Raw genomic sequence first — 24,120 nt, 5'->3', positions numbered from 1 at the left:
GTTTTTGTACTGAACCACTTGACACAAGACTACTACTGGGACAGTCCATTTTTGCACATAGGGGGGATTTTTTTTTTAAATTCAGTTTTGGACATGGGTGATGATTCCGAATTCCATTTGTTGAATGGAAGTTGACCCCCACCTGAAGACTGCACATGAGGAGGATTCGGCAGCCAATCAGCAAGCCTGGTGTTATCTGGAAGAGTCCATTCATGCACGGGGGACTTTTTAAAATTCAGTTTTGGACTCGGTTGCTTATTATACAAAAGGCCATGTACTGTGAGTATTTCTGGACTATTGTGCAATTTTAAACAGGGTGTGCTGGGAGATTCCATTCTTCGACGAAGGGGGTATTCTTTTAAATTCATTTTGTGGACTTTGTTGATTATGTCGATGTCCTATTTTAGCTGATGTATTTTTGGATCGCTCCAATTTACATAGGGGTATAACAGGAAAAGTCGATTCTTGCACAGAGGTTTTTTTTTCATATATGGTTTTGGACGGCTGATGATTCAAAATTCCATTACTTAGCGGAAGTGTTTTTGGAGTCGTCTATTTTAACTTTCTACATGGGGTGCACTAGAAGAGTCCATTCTTGAAGGAGGTTTTGTAAGATTCATTTTTGCTCATAAGTGTGATTAGTAGTTAGAAGTCATTTTAAGCAGAAGTGTTCCATTTTTGCACATGGGTGATTTTGGAACAGTCAATTGTTACATGAGGAGGGAGATGGCTGAAATATGCTGTATTTGCTCTCAAGCAAATGTCGGCCTTTCTAGTGGTTAAGAAGTGGCTGTGGTCTTTAACCTCACAGACTTTTGGAGTTGAGGAAAACTAGAGCTTGGAGATAAAATGTTTACTGTAGGAAAAAAAATGCTTCACCATTCCTGATTCTAAGAAGCTCACGTACTCCCCGGATTGTCTGTCTCCAAGAAGTTTAGTAACAGATAATCATTGCTGTCTGACGTCTTTGAAGGATTGAAACTTCTTACTTAATGTCCATCCAGGGATTGGAGAATTTCCTTGAGAGACTTAAAAGACTTATGTCATATCCAGACGACCTTTGTCTGCATCCTTCATCAATTCTCATTCCCCAGAGCGCTTGCGCAGTAACGTGGAGGCTTCGTGCTGCCCACAAGGCCAGTGTAGTACTCACATGTCCTACTGTTCCTCTGTGGGAGGATTATTAGCGGATGTGGATGTTTCAAAGGAAGTTGTTTAAAGGTTTCCGAAGGGATAACAGCCTCTTACAGTGTCCATTATCGTCCGTCTGGGGGGATTAAGGTGGTGATCGTCCTGAAGGCGTGCGGCCCACACAGATCAAAACTGGCAGAACGACAGCTGTAATCAAATCCCGGGGAAACGGGAGCAATGTTTCACTACGTGTGTTTGTTTGTTTGCAGTAGTGTGTGTCCGCAGATGTTTGAATGTTGCATACTAACAGCCATGTTAGGCGGAAGATGGTGTAACTGGAGACTGACTTGGCCCGGGCCTAAAGCTGGTCTCGCAGGGAAAAGTGCATCAACAGAAAAGGAGAAATAAGGATAAATATGAGATAACAAATACGACAGAAAGTAACAAAATCACTAAATGTTTTAAGGATGAATGTTATCTAGGTCTTTTGTTGGGTACGCCACAGCCCAAACGATAACCTGTATGGTGAGTAGGGGATTTCCCAATTGCACACCAGGGAATTTAATCTATAGGCGAGCTCGCCGGAGTGAGTGAGTGAGTGAATTCAACAAGAAAGCTACATGGATTAAATGGATTTGGATCCTCATATGCATGAGATACACAAGTTACGTCTGTGGTCAGTGTGGTGTAATAAAATGGTACGTAGGCATAGAACAAATCGGGGAGCGAGTTATATTTTCAATCTATATGTCTATCTCTACATCTCTCTCTCTCTCTCCCCATCTCTCTCTTTCTCTCTCTCTCTCTATCTATCTATCTCTTTATCTATCTCTTTATCTATCTCTCTATCTATCTATCCATCCATCCACGTTGGTTCCCTGTGTATCAATTTAATTGTCTGTACCGGCCATCTATAAGGTGGCCACAGGTCTTTTAATGATGGAGATCTATGTGAAACTAAACTAGTCTGTTTCATTGCAAGAATGTTTTCATCCACTGGAATAAACTTTTACAAAATCTGAATCTGGTAGACGGATTAAATGGATTAAATGGATTTGGATCCTCATGAGATAGACAAGTTACGTCTGTGGTGTAATAAAATGGTACGTAGGCATAGAACAAATCGGGGAGCGAGTTATATTTTTAAGTCTCTCTCTCTCTCTATCTCTATCTCTTTACCTATCTGTCTATCTATCCATCCATCCACGTTGGTTCCCTGTGTATCAATTTATTCGTTTGTACCGGCCATTTATAAGGTGGTCTTTTAATGTTGGAGATCTATGTGAAACTAAACTAAACTAGTCTGTTTCATTGCAAGAATGTTTCCATCCACTGGAATAAAGTTTTTAAAAATCTGAATCTGGAAGACCCCACGTGTCACTACCACGTGCAGGCTGTGCTCTCTGGGGAGTCCGGAATGAAGATTATATTCCTCTACGGCAAAAGGTCGAATTAAAAAGATAAAGGCATGTAGAATCCTTAAAGCACGTTCGTGAATGATGATTTTAAATGTTAATCTTCGCTAAGATACAGAGTACCGCTAAGGGCACGTATCACGACATGATGTCGTTGCTGCGCTGTTATGGAGGAAGGTTGCCCAAACAAAAACGTTTTAAAATGTCAAGAAAAGTCGAGGACAGCCGTGTACTACCCATGTACCTGCACACCTGGCGGGGTGACATGAAGACAGTCTTCCTCGCTGATTTATTTCTTACAGAGAAGAAAGGCCGAGAGTTTGTACTTCCGGTAACATCAGAGAATGTTTACTGGCAGCTAAAAAACGACGGGAATCTGTGAGCCTGGTACAAAGCGAAGAAAGATGAAACTTCTGTTTCATAAATAAGCAGGTACCTACGCAGATAAATGAATAGGTGGATAGATTAATGAATCAATAAATAAACGAAGAAAATAGATGAGCATATTCAAAAGTTGATATCAATTTTCTTTCATCACGTTACATGATTGAAATCAATAATGGATCTATAAATCTATCTATGTGTCATAACAGCATCCACATCTTTATTCTAAAACAGTTTTCAGCTTAGTTCCCACTGTCGTCTCTGCTACACTCCTTGACCAGACAAAGGGAAATTTGTTTTTACAATTCTTGAAATCTCTGCCTGATCAACCGATCACGTTAGTGACGGAAGGATAAGCCTCCACAGTGATTGGAATAAGAAACAAGCCAGGAAGGTTTCTGATTGGCCGGGACATCAAAGGTGCCCGGTGACGTCAGTGAGCAGAGGTTCATCGGCCTCCCGTGGAACCTTCTGGAAGGGAACCATGGGTCATTGACCCCGCTGGCTGATGACGTGTGCGATGATGCTCAAGGGAATCCCACTAGTCCTCTTTATGTAGGCTATGACGTTCATACGCTTATGTAATTAAATGTTTGTCCTTTTTTATATTTTCAATACTGTAACAATATCATAAGATGATACCAAAAATGAATGTAAAAATCTGGAAGATGTTCTTTACTTTGGACAGGAGCGTTCACGGCCAGGCTGCAATCAGAGTTGTGCTGTGCAGGCTGATATCAAAGTACTTTGGAGTAGGGGGAAATCGCCAGATTTTAAACCATACAAAGAGAAATTAATGATGATGATGATGATGATGAAGAGATATTGTCAGCAATTATCATTAACGAACAATCAAGCTTCGTAATCATGCTAAAGTAAACTGTTGTTTTACTGTAATGTAATTTTCAATGCACATGTAACGCGTAAATGACGTAATAAACCCACAATAACAAGGCCTTACTCAGGGTCTCTCCATGGCGATAATGGCTTTTATCACATGAAAAGCCTGGTAATGTAGGAAGCACATTTAGAAAGCAATCTTGCAGGTTTGTATAATACATGTTGAGTGGTAGAAGATAATTAAAATGCCATTAAGCATTGTTGTATTAACGAAAATGATAATATTCGTACAAATTCAAAATTTCATTCACCGTTCCTACATTTAAGCTGAAACATTTATGACATTCTCCAATGAATTCAGGGATCGATTTGAACAAGTTCTATGTAATTACTTGTTCTTGCTATAGTAGAAATCATCATGTACATTAAAATGCAACTAGCCAAACCATTGATCATAAAACATATATGCTATTTTATTTTCTGCATAACAGAAAAGCGACAAGTTGAGTTTATCAAACGATAGTTTCATTTTGTATCTGTTACCTGATTCTTTGTAAGTCTTGTTTTGACTTGTACTTAGCCCGGTGTGGCAAAAATGTGCAATAAAGGTCTTCAATCATCAATCATTAAAAATGGAAGTAGCAACTCTAAATGGCACAGTCGTAGGTTGATCTTGTAGGAGAAATATGGTCAGGATTAATCTCCCAGCAAATCCTACGGTAGCATAAGATTGTATCAAAAGCTGGCAGAGGAGTGAAGCCGGCCTAGGCGTGTGTTTCACTACCGGGCAAATGGACACCTCTTGACTGACTTTAGCTATTGACTGGCAAGTTTGGTACTATCTTACACCATTGTAGGATCCTCATGGATTTAAGTCAGGAATGCGCTTTTAGGTTTTATGTAGTAGTGACGACAATAGATCGTTCCCGCAGAGTTCCCGCAGCTCATAACAAAACTACAGGCATCGGGGAACCTTGCTCTAATTTCCAAACAGATGTTGGGGGGGGGGGGGGTGAGATCTTTACGTTTCCCAACTGATTTGTATTGTGTGTTTCTTGAGGCGTTACAGTTTGGAGATTTACTATGTCCGAAGTCCCAGAGGACAGTTGCTCGCGGCAGCGCACTGAAAGCCGTGCGCAGTACTCTCAGTCCTCTCGTCAGGCCATGGCAAGTAACTTCTGTGCATGTCATCAGCGCGCTCATTCATTTTGGCTTGATTTTTGAAAAAAGGCTTTTGGCTTGATTTTGAATAAGAGGCACCTACGTGGATGATGAACATCACAAAAACGTGCCCCAAAAGAAAAGAAAAGGAAATATTGTATTTGTAGACGTGACACTAGTGAGGTACATTTAGTCGTAGTGGTGTAAACTAGCTTGACTGTAAAAGTGGCACCACTGTGGTAGCTGTGACTCCAGTTGTCAACTTGATATGTTTACTAGCTAGTTTGGCACTTGTCGCTTTCTGCACTTTTTGGACACGGAATAAAAGTCTGTTGGCTGTGATACCGTATTTCGTAACTTCATGGTTTGTAATGCCTATTTTGAAAATCTATCCCAATTCTTACGTTTCGCATCTAGTTTGAAGTATGCAGAGGACGTCATCCATACGATTACTTTCTGTGGCCTGATGAACCAGAGACAAAACATCATTCCGACGGACATCAGGCAACCGTTCCACCAGACGGCGGACATACTCTAGTTTGATTGTATCTCTGTGGATCTGCCGCTACCAGCCCAAAGCTGCCTAGGTAGATCCGTGTAATGAGTTGTATCATTGGCAAATAAATAAATAAACGAATTGTAAAAGTTTTTGCGAGGGATTCAGAATCGGAAAATGGTGCTAAATATAAAAGTGTGACTGAAAACGCAAGAAAACACCAAGAGTGAAAGGAATCCTCCATTCTATAAAATTCGCTGAGCGCTATGTCCAATCTTATGTCGTATCACGGTCGCAGAGAGGTCGCGGCTTTAGTGTAATGGGGTTTTAAGAACGGTAATTTCCTCCTCGGCCCTTTCCCCATCGCGAACCGGATTTACTTAACTAATGGGTGTGGAGTTCAGGACAAACAGGAGATGGGCTCGGGAGTGGCGCGGGCTCATCAGCACGGAGTACCGGATGTGACGTCATCACTCAGAGTACCGGAAGTGGCAACCATCTGTTGTCATAGATGGCGCCAGTCGTAAACACGGACAGGCTCTTCCATTCAAAACATGACTACATCAGGTTATTCCTACATTTGTGATGGATTTCATTGATTTGATTATATAATGCAAAAATCATGATTTCGGTTGCCATTTTCAGTTTAAGCCATTTCCAACAAGGTTACGTGTTCGGTGCCGTTCCCCTCTATATATAGCACCCCCGTGTGTGTGTGTGTGTGTGTGTGTGTGTGTGTGTGTGTGTGTGTGTGTGTGTGTGTGTGTGTGTGCTCGTGTGTGTGTTTGTATATACGTGTCTATCTGTCTATACGCGTGTGTGTATGCATGTGTATGTATGTTTGTGTGCGTGTGTATGTGTGTGTGTGTGTTATTATCAGCATAACTTGAAAAGATGTGTATGGACCCTGATGATACTTGGATCGGGATCCGTAAAACAAAGGTCAATTTCGAAAATGTTAGAGGTTCCTTCAGCACGTTTGTTGTGAAAATTAAAGTCCCTGCTTTTACCTGACGTAGTTAAGGTTGCTTGTAGTGTTTGCTGCCCGCAGGTGCCCTCTGCAAACGGAGAGTAACTGGCACGGTGGACAGCCGGACATCCGTGCTCGTAGGCGTCAACAGGAAATTACATGCCAAAATCTATGTGTTTCTGAAATTATATAATTACATATGCTAGATGTGAGTTATGCTTTTGTTGTGAATAAAGCTATGATTGACAAGAGTAGCAGGCCTTTCTTCCGCTCTGTGCTGTTCTCTTTTCGTCTATTATATAAGTAGCTCTCGTGTTGTGTAAGGTTGTTTCCACTTCTGTGCACGACCTACTTTACCAGGCAGCAACAGCCTTGCCCTTTACCAATAGGTACATCCGGGCATCTCAACCGCAGCATCCGGGCATCTCAGCAACATCCGGGTACTTAGTATCTCAGTAATATCCCACCATCCCAGGAACAGCAGTGTGCCAATATGATTATCTCCATGCAGGAGGTACGTGATCTTTTAAAGTAATTTTGTTTGTCTCATATCTGAGAATGATAAAAGACATCAAACGGAGTCACCTATCCATTCTCATTTACGGAAAAGGAAAACCCTAATTGCTAATCGCCGTTTCGCTGAATCACCTAGAGCAGGATATAAGTGCCGAAAAGAAGGTTAATGCAGCAGAACACAGTATTTATGACGCGGTCACATAAAGAAAATAAAGTAATAAATAAAGTAGTACCAAGGAGGTTTTTGTAGCCTCCTTGGCCCCATTACGCAACTGCCTTTCTAGTGTGAGCCAGCTGCAGAGCGGCGTTTCAAAGTGGCGATACGCAGACAGGATTTTTTTGTTTTCTCATATTTCGTAACATGTACTCAAACATATTCATATTTTGTATTCATAAAGTCCACTTTACTATATATTTTCCGCGTCGGAGCTAGTCACCCTGTGGTCTTTAACTTTAGAAACCCTCAGAGGCGAAAACTGTGTTTTGCTGCCAGGCTGCCTCAATGATAGTGTACTAGGACGGCCAGCCATACCCACCCACCCTCTGCATCATCCAACCACCCGCATTCAGCAGCCCTTGCTAAAAAAGTTTGTATTGGTTTTTTTTAGTGATACAGAATAAACATTAGAAATGTTTTCATGCGTGCTTCTTAACGTAAACTGTTTTAAACATAAAAGAAACTCATGTTTCAGAAAAAATCTGCCTTTATTCTATGTTTGTTGTAGTTCTGGTTTGGCACGGTCACACGTCATGATACGTCATGTCTGCGTCACACCGGATGGCCAATCACCTCTTGAGAAGTCACCTTTGGTGTAACATTATCTGTGAAGTTGGATTCTCTCTCTTAGGTCGATATTTCTTGCACATTTCTGCATCAGCCTTTTTACCCTTTGTCTGTGACAATACTTTTTCTTTGGAAATTAGGCCATCAGGCAATAACTTTAATTTCCAATTCAGTATTATTTCTAGATCCAATCAATTGTATTTTGGTACGCAATGAGAAATTCGGTGTACAATACCACTGTCTATAGCTGATACGGGTAACAAGGATTCCATTTCCTACACTTCCGTATGGTAAATCTGGAGTCAGAAGAATAAACTGAGTGTACTTTAACCGGTGATCTTGGCGACCAAAGCGTTTATCATCTGCCTGTGCTTCTTGTCATCCGCTGCCGTTCCTCGGTGTGCGCCGACCGTTACTTCAGCCAGGCGCTTGCCGACTCCGCCTGTGATGCTGGACAGAAGAGCACTAAGCCGTTCTCTCCGCTCCTCGGCGTCTACGGCGTCTCCCAGTTCCGCTCCGACCAACACTTCGGCCTGGCGCTTTCCTACCCCGTCTGTGATGCTCGACATCAGGCCGCTCAGGCGTCCCCTCCGCTCTCCGGTACCCATGGCATCTCCACGCCCTGTCCCTTCCACCATCCCTGCCTGCCGCTTCCCTAGGTGTCCCGTGATGCTAGACAGTAAGGCGTCCAGTCGCTCCCTCCGTTCGCTGGCGTCCACGGCGTCTCCTAGCTCAGCTCCGACTAACAGTTCCGCCTGCCTCTTCCCGATTCCGCCCGTGATGTGCGACAGAAGCTGGCTAAGATGGTCTCTTCTCCCGGAGGAGTCCATGGTTTCTCCGAGATGAGCTCCCACCAGCCGCTCAGCTTGGCGCTTTCCCTTCTCGCCTTCGATGGTCGAGAGGAGCTCGCTAAGAAACCTTTCCCTCTGCAGCGACTCCAGCGTGCCGCCTTGGGCCGAACCCACCACCACCTCCGCCTGACGCTTCCTCATTCCTCCCGTGAGTGCCGACAGGAGCTGGCCCAGATGCTCTCTCCTGTCCGCGGAGTCCATGGTTTCTTCGAGATGAGCTCCGACCAGCCGTTCTGCCTGGCGTTTCTCCATACCCGTGATGTCTGCCAGCAGTTCGCTGAGGTGCTCTCTCCTCCCGGAGAAGTCCATGATTTCTCCGAGATGAGCTCCGACCAGCCGCTCCGCCTGGCGTTTTTCCATACCGGTGATGTCTGCCAGCAGTTCGCTGAGGTGCCCTCTCCTCCCGGAGAAGTCCATGATTTCTCCGAGATGAGCTCCGACCAGCCGCTCCACCTGGCGTTTCTCCATACCCGTGATACCTGCCAGCAGACTGCTCAGGTGCTCTCTCCTGTTCGAGGAGTCCATGGTTTCTCCGAGATGAGCTCCGACCAGCCGCTCTGCCTGGCGTTTCTCCATACCCGTGATGTCTGCCAGCAGTTTGCTGAGATGCTCTCTCCTGTCGGAGGAGTCCATGGTTTCTCCGAGATGTGCTCCGATGATCCTCTCCGCCTGGCGTTTCTCCATACCCGTGATGTCTGCCAGCAGTTTGCTGAGATGCTCTCTCCTGTCGGAGGAGTCCATGGTTTCTCCGAGATGTGCTCCGATGAGTCGCTCCGCTTGGCGTTTCTCCATACCCGTGATACCTGCCAGCAGGCTCCCTAGTCGCTCTCTCCTATCCGCGGAGTCCATGGCTTCTGCGAGATGGGCTCCGATCAGTCGCTCCGCCTGGCGTTTCTCTGCGTTACCTGCAGCGAAGGACAAAATCATAATCATGGGACAGAAAGCTCTTCCATCTGTACACTTAGTCGGCGCCGCACATAGCATGCCTAATGAATGGTTCATCTCCTATATATGACCTCACAAACATGTGGCTAAGGTGAGAAGGTTTGAACTTTCCCGTGAATAGTTTTACTGTGTTCAAGGAGGTTGAATTTGTTCAATAGAACATGGTTTTCTTATTTTTCTGTATTTATTTACTTATGTATGTATTTCATCTTGATAACTCCTTGGTGGCACCTTCAGCATTTTTTGTTAATTTTCAAAACATCCCAGGTAAAAAGAAATAAAACAAAGGGCAAAATCATATGGAAAAATCATACATGATGAACATAATTAAAACTGAGAAATGTAATGAAATAAACCCTAGACTGGGGAGGGGCGTGTTCCTGCGCCAACTTTGACGCCATATAACTCCAAAACGGCTTGACAAGAAAACTACGTGACTTTCCCTAGAATATTTTTGGCAATCTACATAAAATCGAGTAAGTTTATTTTTTATCCTGTTGCCTTGGCATATTCCCTAATTTTGGTTTGAACAATAATATTTTCTGATTTTTTTGTCTAAAGCAACACTTGTTTTTATATATCTTAAATATCTAACATATTTTAATGTTACATTTGTGATAAGATATTCATATTTATGCTAATATATGTCAAAATCCTAGATAGCGGACCATATCATGATGTAAAATGTAATTAGCTTATTTTCACTCAAATTCCATCACTACGAGGTATTTTCTTACAAAAACATTTATGTGAACGTTTTAAGTCCGTTTTCATGGGTTTTCGGGGTTATATGGTAAATATTACAGACATTTAAGGTTGATGATCCAAGACACTTGAAAGCGATAAGTAAACTTCATACGACGTTATTTCATGACGTTATATTGACGTCATTGTAGTTGCTGGAGTCAACAAAAGCCTTAAATATCAAAAGAAACCCTTTGTTAACGTTTCATGTAATCATCATCATCATCTTCACCGCATGTCAGTTCTGGTCACTGAGGCGGTAATACCTTTCTGTATCATGGCGATTTCCTATTTAGACCGCTTTAACTAATAGAATCAATTACGTCATATTACGTCACAGTGGTATCAAAATTCTAAAACTGTCCAAGCACATCACTTCCAAAAATGGTGAGAGTAAAGTAAGCCGTTTTGGAATTATGAAGGTGGACCTGAATGATCCCCTTCTCAGGTGCAGTAATGCCAAGAAAGCCAAGTAGAAACAATTCACAAAACAGGAATGTCAAATCAAAAATATATCAACGAAATCAAATTTATCATCAACATTTATTACGTGTTATTATCGGGGTTCCTTCACCACAGAACCAGCGCGAAAGTAGATTTAAAGGGAAATGTCCCATTTACCATGACCGGTTTCTACTTACCTTCGCCATTCATGTCAGCTGCTGCATCGAAGAGTCGCCGAATCAGGCTTGTTGTATTGTCACGCCCTCTAGCGGTATGGAATTTAACAACAGCGAAGTCCTTCCTGGAAGATAAAAATCACAAGTTGATGCTTGCGTAATGCGAAAGCTTTTCTGTGCACATACCGTTGAAGAGATTCATTAGTCACGTGTGACACTCTCGCGAGACTAGTTCACTCCACGAACAAGATAGACTAATAGCCATCGAGAATTTGGAGCTACCTGTGTTTAATTTTAAAAATTCTATTAACTTTTCACGTTCTTTTATCAGTGAAATTATTATGTAATTACGTTTCTAAGTAAGACACTAAAAGGCAACTGCTGTCATTATTGGTAGAGTATGAATACATCTGCATCTGCATATATACCCCCAAATGACCCCGCGAGGGGCAAAAGTAGGGGGGGGGGGGGGGCTGAGGCTCCCGGGTTAGGGCGGGCAGGCCGCCTGCCTGGCACGGAAGTGCTCAACGTTGGGAGCGCTTACAACCGTGCCAGGCAGGGCATTCCACTCGGGAATCGTGCGTGGGAAAAAAGAGTGTTTTTAGATGTCGGTGTGTGCGAATATGTGTTGATATTTGAAGTCGTGACTACCCCGGGTGCGCCCTTGGCGCAAAAAATACAAAAAATACAAAGGGTTTTGCTCAAATTGATTCTCTAATCATCAAGCAAGACTCCAGGTGCTCCTTATACTGGCCAGTCCAGTCGTGAAATGTTGTTCAACTGTCGTCTAGTTATTAGCACTATACTTTAGACATTTTCTCCGTAAAGCCTGTAAGTAGTGATTGATTCCCGCAAAGCCTTTTTGAGGTCCTGTCTAGGGCACGGTACTTTAAGGCGGAGAACAAGCCTCTCCTCCCATGGCATTTTGCATCCCTAACCATGAGGCCAACGCGACACACACACACAACGCGACACACACAGAGTTTTTGATGGTTGAAAATGATGTAACATGTCTTGACATGTCTTGGTTGGAATAGTGAACAGGTGTGGTCGCTAGGACAGATGTCTTAACTTACATATCTTGGTTGGAATAGTGGACAGGTGTGGTCGCTAGGACAGATGTCTTAACTTACATGTCTTGGTTGGAATAGTGGACAGGTGTGGTCGCTAGGACAGATGTCTTATCTCACATGTACGTCTTGGTTGGAATAGTGGACAGGTGTGGGCGCTAGAACAGATGTCTTAACTTACATGTCTTGGTTGTTATAGTGGACAGGTGTGATCGCTAGGACAGATGTCTTAACTTACATGTCTTGGTTGGAATAGTGGACAGGTGTGATCGCTAGGACAGATGTCTTAACTTACATGTCTTGGTTGGAATAGTGGACAGGTGTGGTCGCTAGGACAGATGTCTTAACTTACATGTCTTGGATGGAATAGTGGACGGGTGTGGTCGCTAGGACAGATGTCTTAACTTACATGTCTTGGTTGGAATAAGGGACAGGCGTCTTAACTAACATGTCTTGCTTGCAATACTTGACAGGAATAGTGGACAGGTGTGGTCGCTAGGACAGATGTCTTAACTTACATGTCTTGGTTGGAATAGTGGACAGGTGTGGTCGCTAGGACAGATGTCTTAACTTACATATCTTGGTTGGAATAGTGGACAGGTGTGGTCGCTAGTACAGATGTCTTAACTTACATGTCTTGGTTGGAATAGTGGACAGGTGTGGTCGCTAGGACAGATGTCTTAACTTACATGTCTTGGTTGGAATAGTGGACAGGTGTGGTCGCTAGGACAGATGTCTTAACTTACATATCTTGGTTGGAATAGTGGACAGGTGTGGTCGCTAGGACAGATGTCTTAACTTACATGTCTTGGTTGGAATAGTGGACAGGTGTGGTCGCTAGGACAGATGTCTTAACTTACATGTCTTGGTTGGAATAGTGGACAGGTGTGGTCGCTAGGACAGATGTCTTAACTTACATGTCTTGGTTGGAATAGTGGACAGGTGTGGTCGCTAGGACAGATGTCTTAACTTACATGTCTTGGTTGGAATAGTGGACAGGTGTGGTCGCTAGGACAGATGTCTTAACTTACATGTCTTGGTTGGAATAGTGGACAGGTGTGGTCGCTAGGACAGATGTCTTAACTTACATGTCTTGGTTGGAATAGTGGACAGGGGTGGTCGCTTGGACAGATGTGTTAACTTACATGTCTTGGTTGGAATAGTGGACAGATGTCTTAACTTACATGTCTTGGTTGGAATAGTGGACAGGTGTGGTCGCTAGGACAGATGTCTTAACTTACATGTCTTGGTTGGAATAGTGGACAGGTGTGGTCGCTAGGACAGATGTCTTAACTTACATGTCTTGGTTGGAATAGTGGACAGGTGTGGTCGCTAGGACAGATGTCTTAACTTACATGTCTTGGTTGGAATAGTGGACAGGTGTGGTCGCTAGGACAGATGTCTTAACGTACATGTCTTGGTTGGAATAGTGGACAGGTGTGGTCGCTAGAACAGATGTCTTAACTTACATGTCTTGGAATAGTGGACAGGCGTGGTCGCTAGGACAGATGTCTTAACTTACATGTCTTGGTTGGAATAGTGGGCAGGTGTGGTCGCTAGCTAGGACAGATGTCTTAACTTACATGTCTTGGTTGGAATAGTGGACAGGTGTGGTCGCTAGGACAGATGTCTTAACTTACATATCTTGGTTGGAATAGTGGACAGGTGTGGTCGCTAGGACAGATGTCTTGACTTACATGTCTTGGTTGGAATAGTGGACAGGTGTGGTCGCTAGGACAGATGTCTTAACTTACATGTCTTGGTTGGAATAGTGGACAGGTGTGGTCGCTAGGACAGATGTCTTAACTTACATATCTTGGTTGGAATAGTGGACAGGTGTGGTCGCTAGGACAGATGTCTTAACTTACATGTCTTGGTTGGAATAGTGGACAGGTGTGGTCGCTAGGACAGATGTCTTAACTTACATGTCTTGGTTGGAATAGTGGGCAGGTGTGGTCGCTAGGACACCCGTGAAGAACATCGTCATCATCACCATGAGTGGGGTCATGGCGCGGGTCGTCATACCGGTTCAGGAAGGGGCTATAGGAGGGAAAGGAACAAACATGTAACATCTTATACCCTGGAGAGGTAACATCTTATACCCTGGGGAGGACAAACATGTAACATCTTATACCCTGGGGAGGACAAACATGTAACATCTTATACCCTGCAGAGGTCAAACTTGTAACATCTTATACCCTGAGGAGGACAAACATGTAACATCTTATACCCTGCAGAGGTAACATCTTATACCCTGCAGAGGTAACATCTTATACCCTGCAGAGGTAACATCTTATACCCTGCAGAGGTAACATCTTATACCCTGCAGAGGTAACATCTTATACCCTGGGGAGGACAAACACGTAACATCTTATACCCTGCAGAGGACAAATATGTAACATCTTATACCCTGCAAAGGACAAACATGTAACATCTTATACCCTGCATAGGTAACACCTTATACCCTGGGGAGGACAAATATGTAACATCTTATACCCTGGGGAGGACAAATATGTAACATCTTATACCCTGCAAAGGACGAACATGTAACATCTTATACCCTGCAAAGGACAAACATGTAACATCTTATACCCTGCATAGGTAACATCTTATACCCTGCATAGGTAACACCTTATACCCTGGAGAGGTAACATCTTATACCCTGGGGAGGACAAACATGTAACTTCTTATACCCTGCATAGGTAACATCTTATACCCTGCATAGGTAACACCTTATACCCTGGAGAGGTAACATCTTATACCCTGGGGAGGACAAACATGTAACATATCGACCCTGTTGGCTGGTAAATCGCTTTCTCCTTTGGTTTCCTCACAATGATTACGGGAGAGTCAGAGAAGCTTCTTTTCTGAATGCCAAATGTAGCCACTCGCGTAGGAGTCGAGCATTTCCCCGTGTGTGGATTGGTTAGCGTTAAGTAAAATAGTGTTACCTTTCTTGTGGAAACAATTCTGACTGAAAGAACGCTTCACTCTTAAATTTCCGGTGAATATTTTGAAAGAAGACCCGTAAAAACATAACAAAAAGTACCATGATAATGCAAACGTAATGCAGAAAATGATACAAAAGAGCTCCAACAAACACTAATGCACACTGACGCTCACGAACCTGATTTGAGGTACAAGAAAGTACGTTGACAAATTAAAGGACAGAAATCGTTGGCAAGAAGGTTAGTAAAGTGAGTAATTTGGTGCAAATCGAAGTGACAGCGACGGCAATGAAAGGTGTGTAAGTGGGGCTGTAGATTAAAGGTCTGTTCGGGAGGCTTACTTAAGAAAGGCGCAGCATCCATTAAGAACTGAAGGCGGCAGGATGAGAGGAATAACGTTCTACGGCGTGCTCCAAAAATCCGTCGGATTCCGTGCGAGTTCGTACGCAGGCGGTACTTACCACTTACGGATCCGAAAAAAAATGTTTTGGCACGTAGACGTAGCACGTATTTGTACGTACGGCGGGTTGTGCCCTTAGCTTAAGGAACACCCCGCACATAGGACAGTTACTACTGCACAGACTAAGGAACACCCCGGTACATAGGACAGTTATCACTGCACGGACTAAGGAACACCGCGGCACATAGGAAGATCACTACTGCACAGACTAAGGAACACCCCGCACACAGGACAGTTACTACTGCACGGACTAAAGAACACCCCGGTACATAGGAAGATCACTACTGCACGGACTAAGGAACACCCGGCACATAGGGCAGTTGCTACTGCACGGACTAATGTACACCCTGGTACATAGCACAGTTACTACTGCACAGACTAAGGAACACCCCGGCACATAGGGCAGTTGCTACTGCACGGACTAAATGAACACCCCGGCACATAGGGCAGTTGCTACTGCACGGACTAAATGTACACCCTGGTACATAGCACGGTTACTACTGCACAGACTAAGGAACACCCCGTACATAGGACAGTTACTTCTGCACAGACTAAGGAACACCCCGGCACACAGGACAGTTGCTACTGCACGGACTAATGTACACCCTGGTACATAGCACGGTTACTACTGCACGGACTAAGGAACACCCCGGCACATAGGATGGTCACTACTGCACGGACTAAGGAACACCCCGGTACATCTGACGGTTACTCCTGCACGGACTAAGGAACACCCCGCACATAGGACAGTTACTACTGCACGGACTAAGGAACACACCGGCACATAGACAGGTACTACTGCACGGACTAAGGAACACACTCAAACTACATAGCAGGGGGGGAATTTGTACATCTCGACAAACCACACCTTTTTGCAGAGATACATTTTCCCGTCTTTTGCAGCCAACGAACGAAGAAATAACGAAAAAAATACCACGTGTCCTGACGATTCATAATACGTAGCACGTAATACAGCAAAAGAAACAAAATGTCTTTAAAGTTGTCCTTGTTAACGGCACTGTAGAACAGTAAAAATGTATCTTACCTTCTGAGGTGGAATGAAAAAAAGTTCTGCTCTGCTCTGCTCTGAAGACTGACTTCAGCCACTTGTGGACCCCAGCTCATCCCCATGCCCTTATATAGCCCAGACGGGGCCAAAAGAAATTCAATATCAGGGATTTCGTCATCCGAGATCTCAGATCTGATGTTAGCGAGCTAGCGCGTGGTTAGAGCAGAGTGACAGCGGCGTGTCTGGCTACAGGGCGACGCGTCGCTGTCAGGGTTTGAAAAGAAGAACAAGAGGTTTTTAGTAGGACTTGTTCCTGGGTGTGGATATTTTGTCGTGTGAATCACAGAATTGGTTTCTTTCTGTGTTGAAGAGAGAATCGAGCTGACATCAATGCGTTATCCAGAACGACGCATTCCCATGGCCTGCTGGGAATTACATCGTACCGGCGTCCGGGTTTTTTGAGCCCCTCCCACGTGCGCTGCTGACTGACGCAGTTCCCGGGATTTAATGACATCTTTAGCCGAATCTGCGGAGGTACTTACCGTGGGAGATTCATCTCGTGACTTCTGTAGGTAGCCTGTCTAATTGTAACACCCAGACCTTAGTTGGAGCTTCATAGCCGAGTCCATGGAACTCCCGCCCAGACCTGCAGACAGACAGAACTTGTTTCAGCTAATCTAGTTTACGACAGGAAGGCTATAAAACAGATGCATCATTTCCTTACATACGTGCCTAACGTCGGCAGGAGGCACGGTCTCCACAGCCGCACGGAATTCATACTTTTAATCGCATTTAATCCATTAATAAATTAATACATACGACGATCTGACGCTGTGAGGTTGTTGAACTCGTGTTGTTTGTTCCGTTAGAGGTTCTATATCTATTCCTGTCTGTTTCCCGATCCCGCACGAGAGCACTCACCCCGAGGTGGCTTATCGGTTAAGGTCGGGCTATTGAACTCAGGCTGTTGAATTCAGATATAGATCGTGCTTTGCAACAATCGGCTCATTCCCTTCTATTTAGGCCGTTTGGCGCACTGTGGTGACAAACTATGTGTGACAAATAAGCACTAGCGCAAACCGTGAGCATTGTTATTGAATAGCCATGATGGCAGATGATTTGTGGAAATTTGCTTTCATCAACATACAGTGATTTCTCGGCCAAAGTTGGATTTTTGAAGTCCAGTTTCTGTTTGTAGTGATAAGTCTTGTTTTTTTTCCTCGATGATATCCTGTCTATTTGTTACAGTCGTTGTCACCACTTACTATGGGGGCATGCTCACATGGTAAGGAAGGGCTCCAACCAATGTTTGATGATGTGTAGGAATAGTTGTCACCAACATGCAGTGGTTACCTCGGATATGTCATTCCCGTCGATCTCCAAGAAGTGTTTTTACTTAGTAAATAAAATACCTCTATCTCCCAATTTGTAAACAATCCGAGAAGACCTACGTGACAAATCGGAATGCTTTGGTATTATATTAATCGCGTCAGATTATCATAACTCGCGGAATAACGCGATTGGTGGCAGCGGGATGCAGCAGAGCATCATCCAGGGAACAAAGGACGGGTGACGGCAATGGCGGGCCGTATCGGCGCCAGCTTAGCACGCGGCGAGAAGGATGACGACGATGTGCGACATCAGTAGTAATGTGATTCATTCCCAATGCCATTGTCGTCTGTAACCTGAGTCACGCCGTGCCATGGGTAATCTTCAGGAAGCCAACCTCGTCATCGGCAACGTCATTGCCAAGTTCTGTTCCGACAATCTTCGGGTAGATTGCCGTGGATTCGCAGCCACCAAGGAGCGATGGGACACACTCTCACATCGATATAGCGTCTTTAGGTACACGACCTGATTTTTCTCTCCCAGGAGCAGCTGATCAAATGTATTTCGAGAGCCTCTTCAGAGACGGGAGTCACGTTTGGTAATGTCAGAAGCGCGTATCTGCCGTGACGTTTCAAGGCAATGGTACGTCAAGATCGAAGCAAGTTCACACCTACTGACAAAGTACAAAAACAGAGCAGCTGCCAAACCGTTTAAAGCCCATGTTTTGTAACTAAACGCAAGATAACAGTTGCTTAAATATATAAAAAATAAACAACTGGATGGATATCTCGATATTGGAAACGGACAGAAGTTTTAGGCAGCACCCTCTGCCTCCCGTCAGGGCCACTGAGCAGATCTGTTCATCAGCAGTGTGAGAAATCTATGTTGACTCTTCAGGCTGGTAACACTGCTGACAGCTAACGGGAAGCAGAGGGTTGGGGTGGGGAAAGCTTCTGGATGGGGAAAGCTTCTGGGTGGGGAAAGCTTCTGGGGTGGGGAAAGCTTCTGGGTGGGGAAAGCTTCTGGGTGGGGAAAGCTTCTGGATGGGGAAAGCTTCTGGGTGGGGAAAGCTTCTGGGTGGGGAAAGCTTCTGGGTGGGGAAAGCTTCTGGGTGGGGAAACCTCCTGGGGTGGGGAAAGCGTCTGGGTGGGGAAAGCTTCTGGGTGGGGAAAAACTTCCGGGTGGGGAAAAACCCTCAGGTGTGGGGAAACTGTCCTGAGTGTACCGAGGACAAGTTCACTTGCGGAAGGGAACGAAAATAGTATTCATTAGTTTATTTATTTGCCGGTGTCAAAGTGAAAGGTACCCTTCTCCTTTTTGCCAACCCAGCCAGAGAGCAGGTCAAGGGAAGGGAACAGCGCACAAAATACAACAAAATATGTAATTGAGGAGGACGAGGAAGGAACGCATCATATTTTTCATTAGACATGCAGCAACACAATATAACGCCATCAGATGGAGAACACACATCGGCGAACATATAACAGGCACCGCACAACGTGAAACATTTAAAAGAACAGAAAACTGAGGAGGGATTTTGTGTTACCAGTTAACAGCCAACTAGTTTGGTGATAGAATCATCAATAAATGGAACTGTCCAAAGTAGACGGTTCTTTGGTTTGGTTTGGTTATACAGATCTCCATTAGTGACTGATATGTCACTATTCCTCCTGGAGTCCGGGTGATTTATAGAGAATCGCCAATTCTAGACGGAATTCAATCCTTCATGGGCCATGTGTACAGAAATTTTTTACGGGGGAGGGGGGTTCTGAGAGATTTCTATATTCTCTGGTTTCTGTTCTGTGAAAGGTCAGGCTGTAGGAGGTACGTCTGCACAAATGTTACCACCGGTTCCGTGTTAGTAATGATTGACACTTCCGTGTTAAAGTACCATTAGGTATCTGGGGAGGATCAACACAAAATGCCTCACTTTAGATGCTCTTTTTAAGCGGAAGGTTAAAGCTGTCATCATTCAGCGTGTTCTGGCCCAAATGAGGTTACTTAGGTAATGGTTACGGCCCACTAAGATTAAGCCTCTGTCTTTTCCAGGGCCTTCACACTGAAACCTAATTAGCAGGAATAAGCAGAATTCGAACCAGCCGGAATAAAGTATTTGCAAATTCGTGCCACAATCAGAGCCACTCGGGCATCTGCTCTTCAAAATAAACAGAATATTAGAGATCCTTCTGTTTGCACATTTATTGTTATATAATAACTAATCTGATACATCACTTGATATTATATCAATTAATTAATAAAATGCAATGATGGAATGGAACGACGTTATGGTTGGATGGTGAGCTGACGTGTTAACCATTGACCTTACATCCCAACATCACACGTGCAATTTCCAGAACCGATATGATATTTGTAAAGTCCTTTACATTTTCTTTTACAAATGAAAATAACGATTGTCATTATTGAAATTCTAGATGAAGTCTTCCTGGCCACACTTATGCCCCCTGAAGTATCTTTAGTTACGTTCACCACTCCTGTCTTTAAGGCATTAGATGTGGGAGATAAAAGCACCATATGTCAGAAGATGACATTAAGAAGCCACCTTGTCCATCAGGTCTGATGTGCAACAGGTTCCCCATCTGTCTCCAAGCCGCTCGGCTTTTTGCACCGGCTACTCACAGACAACACATTCTTCCATGCTGCCGGTCCGCTCGGCTATATGCATCGGCTACTCACAGAAAACACATTCTTCCATGCTGCCGGTCCGGAGCGCTATCTGCACCGGCTACCCGCTATCGACAACACTTTCTGTCATGACTCCGATGATTTTAGAATGACTTCAAAGTTCGTCTGTGTCGGTAGAAATAGTGAATAGCGCATTCGTTGACAAAGACTGCAGTTGGATAACTGAATGGTGTCCGACGTAAGTTCACGATTTGTGAATGGTGTGCACTTTGAAGGGAGTTGTACATGCGAAAATTTGTCACATTTTCTTAGTGTAAATTAGAGTTTAATTTTTATTCACGATTTGCGAATGACTTACACTTTGAAGGAATACGGGGCGCTCATAAAATCTGTTAAAACATATAAAATCCCACCTTTATTCAAGTAACGCTGGTTGAAAGGCATATTTGCCGTACCAAGATTAGTCCAGCATTAATGGCTTCGTCCCACGGACGGAAATGGCTTTTTAAGAACATAATTATTCATCAAATCGACTAATTATCCAAGTCCATTAGGCCGACCCGTGGTGGCAATTAGATTCCTTTTTAATTAAGGGCGTCATTAAAAGATGACGTTTTTTCTAGATGGAATCGACGGTGTATAATTGTGCATCTTTCTTCTCGCTTGACCCGAGTTTAAATTGACCAAGAAAGGTTTCCGGCCTACCCTTCGTTTAAAAAAAGTCTGTTAACTGCTAATCTAGAACACTTGCTTCGAGTTATAACCTTACGTTTGAAATAATCCTTTTCGCTTCACTTCGTATGATCACAATTTTCCAATATCCCCTGTTTACGCATCTTATTCCTGTATCGGACAGTCCCCTGTTTGGGAACGTCCCCCTTTATTGTGGACATAGGATGATAGGATAATACATTTGATGTATACTCAAAGGGGTAAAATATGCACTGATGTGAAAATGTGTCTCTCTTTAAATATTTATTATATATATATATATATGCACGCGTTAATTAGTTTCATTAACAACTGTACACAGCAGGTCCAGCAGACTCTGAAGGATATCTCTCTGACTTGTCATCTTTTCCTGGAAGACATGAAATCGACTTTGGTGTATACTTCTGTCCTGTAACGTTAAGCCGAATACGCAAGAAATTGGATGTTTTTTTAAACGACCAGACTTTTTAGGTCCTTCCGATTGGCCCTCCATTATCATTTCATAACCTGGATATCAAACCTTCATCGATGTGCAATTATGTTACATGAAATAATTACAATATATAAAGCAAGGATTTGCTGTTCTAGGAACTGGGAAAACAGCTCCGTACCGTTCAGGACCGTTCCTTTGGGTCCCGTGAGACACGCAATAATGGGATCCATCGATCCGTGTCATTTGCATTACCTAGAAGCAAGCGGTGCTCTCAAGAGAGCAATATGTTACTAGTATAAAGGCTTTTCTATCAAATTATCCTCCAGTATTAACATACACAGCCTGCCCACTTCAGGCATGCCCTACTCCTGTAGATAAGTAATTTATCCAAGCTGGTGTTACTGCCATGAAGGATTCCAGTGCCCTCAAACAGGGCTATTGTTTTTGTCTTCTGCACTCAAAATTCTTTCTGTGGGTAATTTTGGCAGTTTGGCAAACACTGATGTTTTGATGAGATGAAGTGTGACGATTTTGTGCGAGGCATTATGCCAGTCTTTTCAGGAAATGCAGAACAGCATGTTGATTATATTGCTGTCCAGTCCATTGACAAATATCTGCTGCTTCCCTATGAGCCACGTGCCTTGTGTTGCACAAGCTGTCAGGGAAGTCTTCTGCTTGTTTTAGACGTGTTGTGTGTGTCTAAGTGTGTGTGTGTGTGTCTATGTGTGTGTGTGTACATGTGTGTGTGTGTGTATGTGTGCTTGTGTGTCTAAGTGTGTGTGTGTGTGTGTGCTTGTGTGTGTCTAAGTGTGTGTGAGTATGTGTGTGTTCGTGTGTGCTTGTGTGTATCTAATTGTGTGTGTGTGTGTCTGTCTAGATCGTCTTTAAAATGTCAATACTGAGAAAGTCTAATGTAGTTTACATGAGAAGTCTTCTACTCAAGATAAGCTAATAGCATTTTCTTCCCGTATAAGGTGGGCGCCAGGAGTGTTTGACCGGGACAGGGACCGCACGGCTGGTCATGGACAGTCAGTCAACGTCACACTAACCTCAACAGTCTATATCAGGTAACTCTATCGTTAGCAGAAGTAATCTTTTTTAATTTCATGACCCCATGTCATTTTCCACCATTATCGTACTGTACGTCGATAGTTTAAATGCTATTTTGTTTCCTGATGATCCTTTATCTATTGTAGGAGAAGGAAAGAAAAGTAGACCCTCTGCGATACGCTATTTACGGATAACGACCCACATTCCCATCGTGTGATGTAAAGTTAATGCAGTCCCCTGATACCTGTAGACTCCGACATGTATGTTGATGGCGATGAAACTCCCCAGCTTGGCCTGTTCTGGTGTCAGTTTCAGCAGTATTCACATTGCTCGCTAGACTGGCAATGACGTGATCATCAAGCCGCATTTGCGTTTAACAACCTCTACATGGAATCTGGGATTGATGTTTTGCTTAAGATGATTTCGCTTCGAATCCGACGACATGATTGACGCCTAAGCCAGGTGCTGCGCCTCGGCGCCTGTCCAAGAAAGCTGCTCGGGTCAGCACCCACCTTCCCCCGGCGCCTGACTGGCTGGCGACCCGGCACCCCGCTCTCCCGCCCCGTGCCATCGTCACGTAGAGCAGTGTTTCCCTGATGTTTGGAGCATTCTCTGGCACCTCTGAGAGTGTTTTTTCTTTTAAAGATAACGCGTTCCATCATCATCATTAATGATGGATATACAGTCATATTGTACACTTGCTTCCCTGCTGCCCATGTCGGTAGCTCTTGCAATGTAGTTTATATTAATTTTCAGTTATTGAGAAAATTCAGCCAGTTTTGGCTTCTGAACTAACAGTTGAGGTTATTTACTCCGTCCCGTGGATATCCTTCTGGAGACCCTTCTGAAGTAGTAACCCTCAGTGTGATACAATTCCGAGGTCCGCTGATAATTCAGCGTTTAACACGCAAAAAATGTTACAACTACATGGTTTCAATTCAGCAGAAATTTGTGGACATCTGCCATCGATGTCACTAGCTATCATTCACTCAATGAAACACAACACAGCGAACACGAAGTGTAGATTTTTTTTCATTTTATTTCTTTCGTTCATTTTTATGTCATGAGAAGAAGACGTTATGATTCCAGGAAACGGCAACCCCGTGCCAACGGCTTTCTTCTCTATTGATACAATATTCTCTCGGCATAGGGAATAGATGTAGGTAACTAACGTCAAGCTATTATTTTCGACTCGGAATAATCTATAACTTAGATAAAGGCAAACTTTTCAAACTTTGCTTTGAGCAGGTGGACAGGTGTGTGCGTGTCGCCATTACGACATTTGTTAGCTAGAAATCTGAGGGATCGGAGGGAAGGGGGGAGGGGGGCGGAGTTAGCCTACGATGCCGTCCACCATGTCCCTCAACAGCTGGCTGTCACGTGCCTTCCCCATGTCCGACCCGATGGCGAGTTCTGCCAGCCGCTTCCGCTTCCCACCCAGGATTTCCTCCAGGAGGGCTCTCCTGGCCTGGGAAAATAAACAAACAAACAAATAAACAAACTACCACCCTACCACCCCGAACAAACTTCCGGCCATCTTACCCAGCAGGTTCACTAAATACGCTCCCCTGGTCTGTGGAAATAAACAAACAAACAAACAAACAAACAAA

The 24,120-nt window shown here is 44.0% G+C and overlaps 3 protein-coding genes and 1 long non-coding RNA gene across 5 annotated transcripts in view; 1 reads left to right on the top strand and 3 right to left on the bottom strand.

Annotated features, from left to right (window-relative positions):
- LOC118413013 overlaps positions 1 to 24,120 on the bottom strand; it is a 711,153-nt gene that overhangs the window by 512,194 nt on the left and 174,839 nt on the right. The gene's annotated exons all lie outside the window — the stretch shown is intronic.
- LOC118414515 overlaps positions 1 to 24,120 on the top strand; it is a 660,232-nt gene that overhangs the window by 500,680 nt on the left and 135,432 nt on the right. The window lies entirely within an intron of this gene.
- On the bottom strand, positions 7,689 to 10,976 carry LOC118414486. The gene is made up of 2 exons (XM_035818553.1): positions 10,879 to 10,976; positions 7,689 to 9,453 (listed from the first exon to the last, which is right to left on the bottom strand). The coding sequence occupies exons 1-2, from the start codon at positions 10,889 to 10,891 to the stop codon at positions 8,024 to 8,026; spliced, it is 1,443 nt and encodes a 480-aa protein (XP_035674446.1). The 5' UTR covers positions 10,892 to 10,976; the 3' UTR covers positions 7,689 to 8,023.
- LOC118414503 overlaps positions 23,532 to 24,120 on the bottom strand; it is an 8,484-nt gene continuing 7,895 nt past the window's right edge. For both annotated transcript variants that reach the window (XM_035818590.1, XM_035818591.1), the window contains exon 5: positions 23,532 to 23,978. In XM_035818590.1, the coding sequence (XP_035674483.1) occupies positions 23,844 to 23,978 (135 nt within the window). In that variant the 3' untranslated portion in view covers positions 23,532 to 23,843. The remainder of the gene's footprint in view (positions 23,979 to 24,120) is intronic.

The sequence above is a fragment of the Branchiostoma floridae genome, chromosome 4, assembly GCF_000003815.2.
Source record: "Branchiostoma floridae strain S238N-H82 chromosome 4, Bfl_VNyyK, whole genome shotgun sequence".
Classification (NCBI taxonomy): domain Eukaryota; kingdom Metazoa; phylum Chordata; class Leptocardii; order Amphioxiformes; family Branchiostomatidae; genus Branchiostoma; species Branchiostoma floridae.
This window is presented reverse-complemented; position numbering and strand designations above follow the sequence as displayed.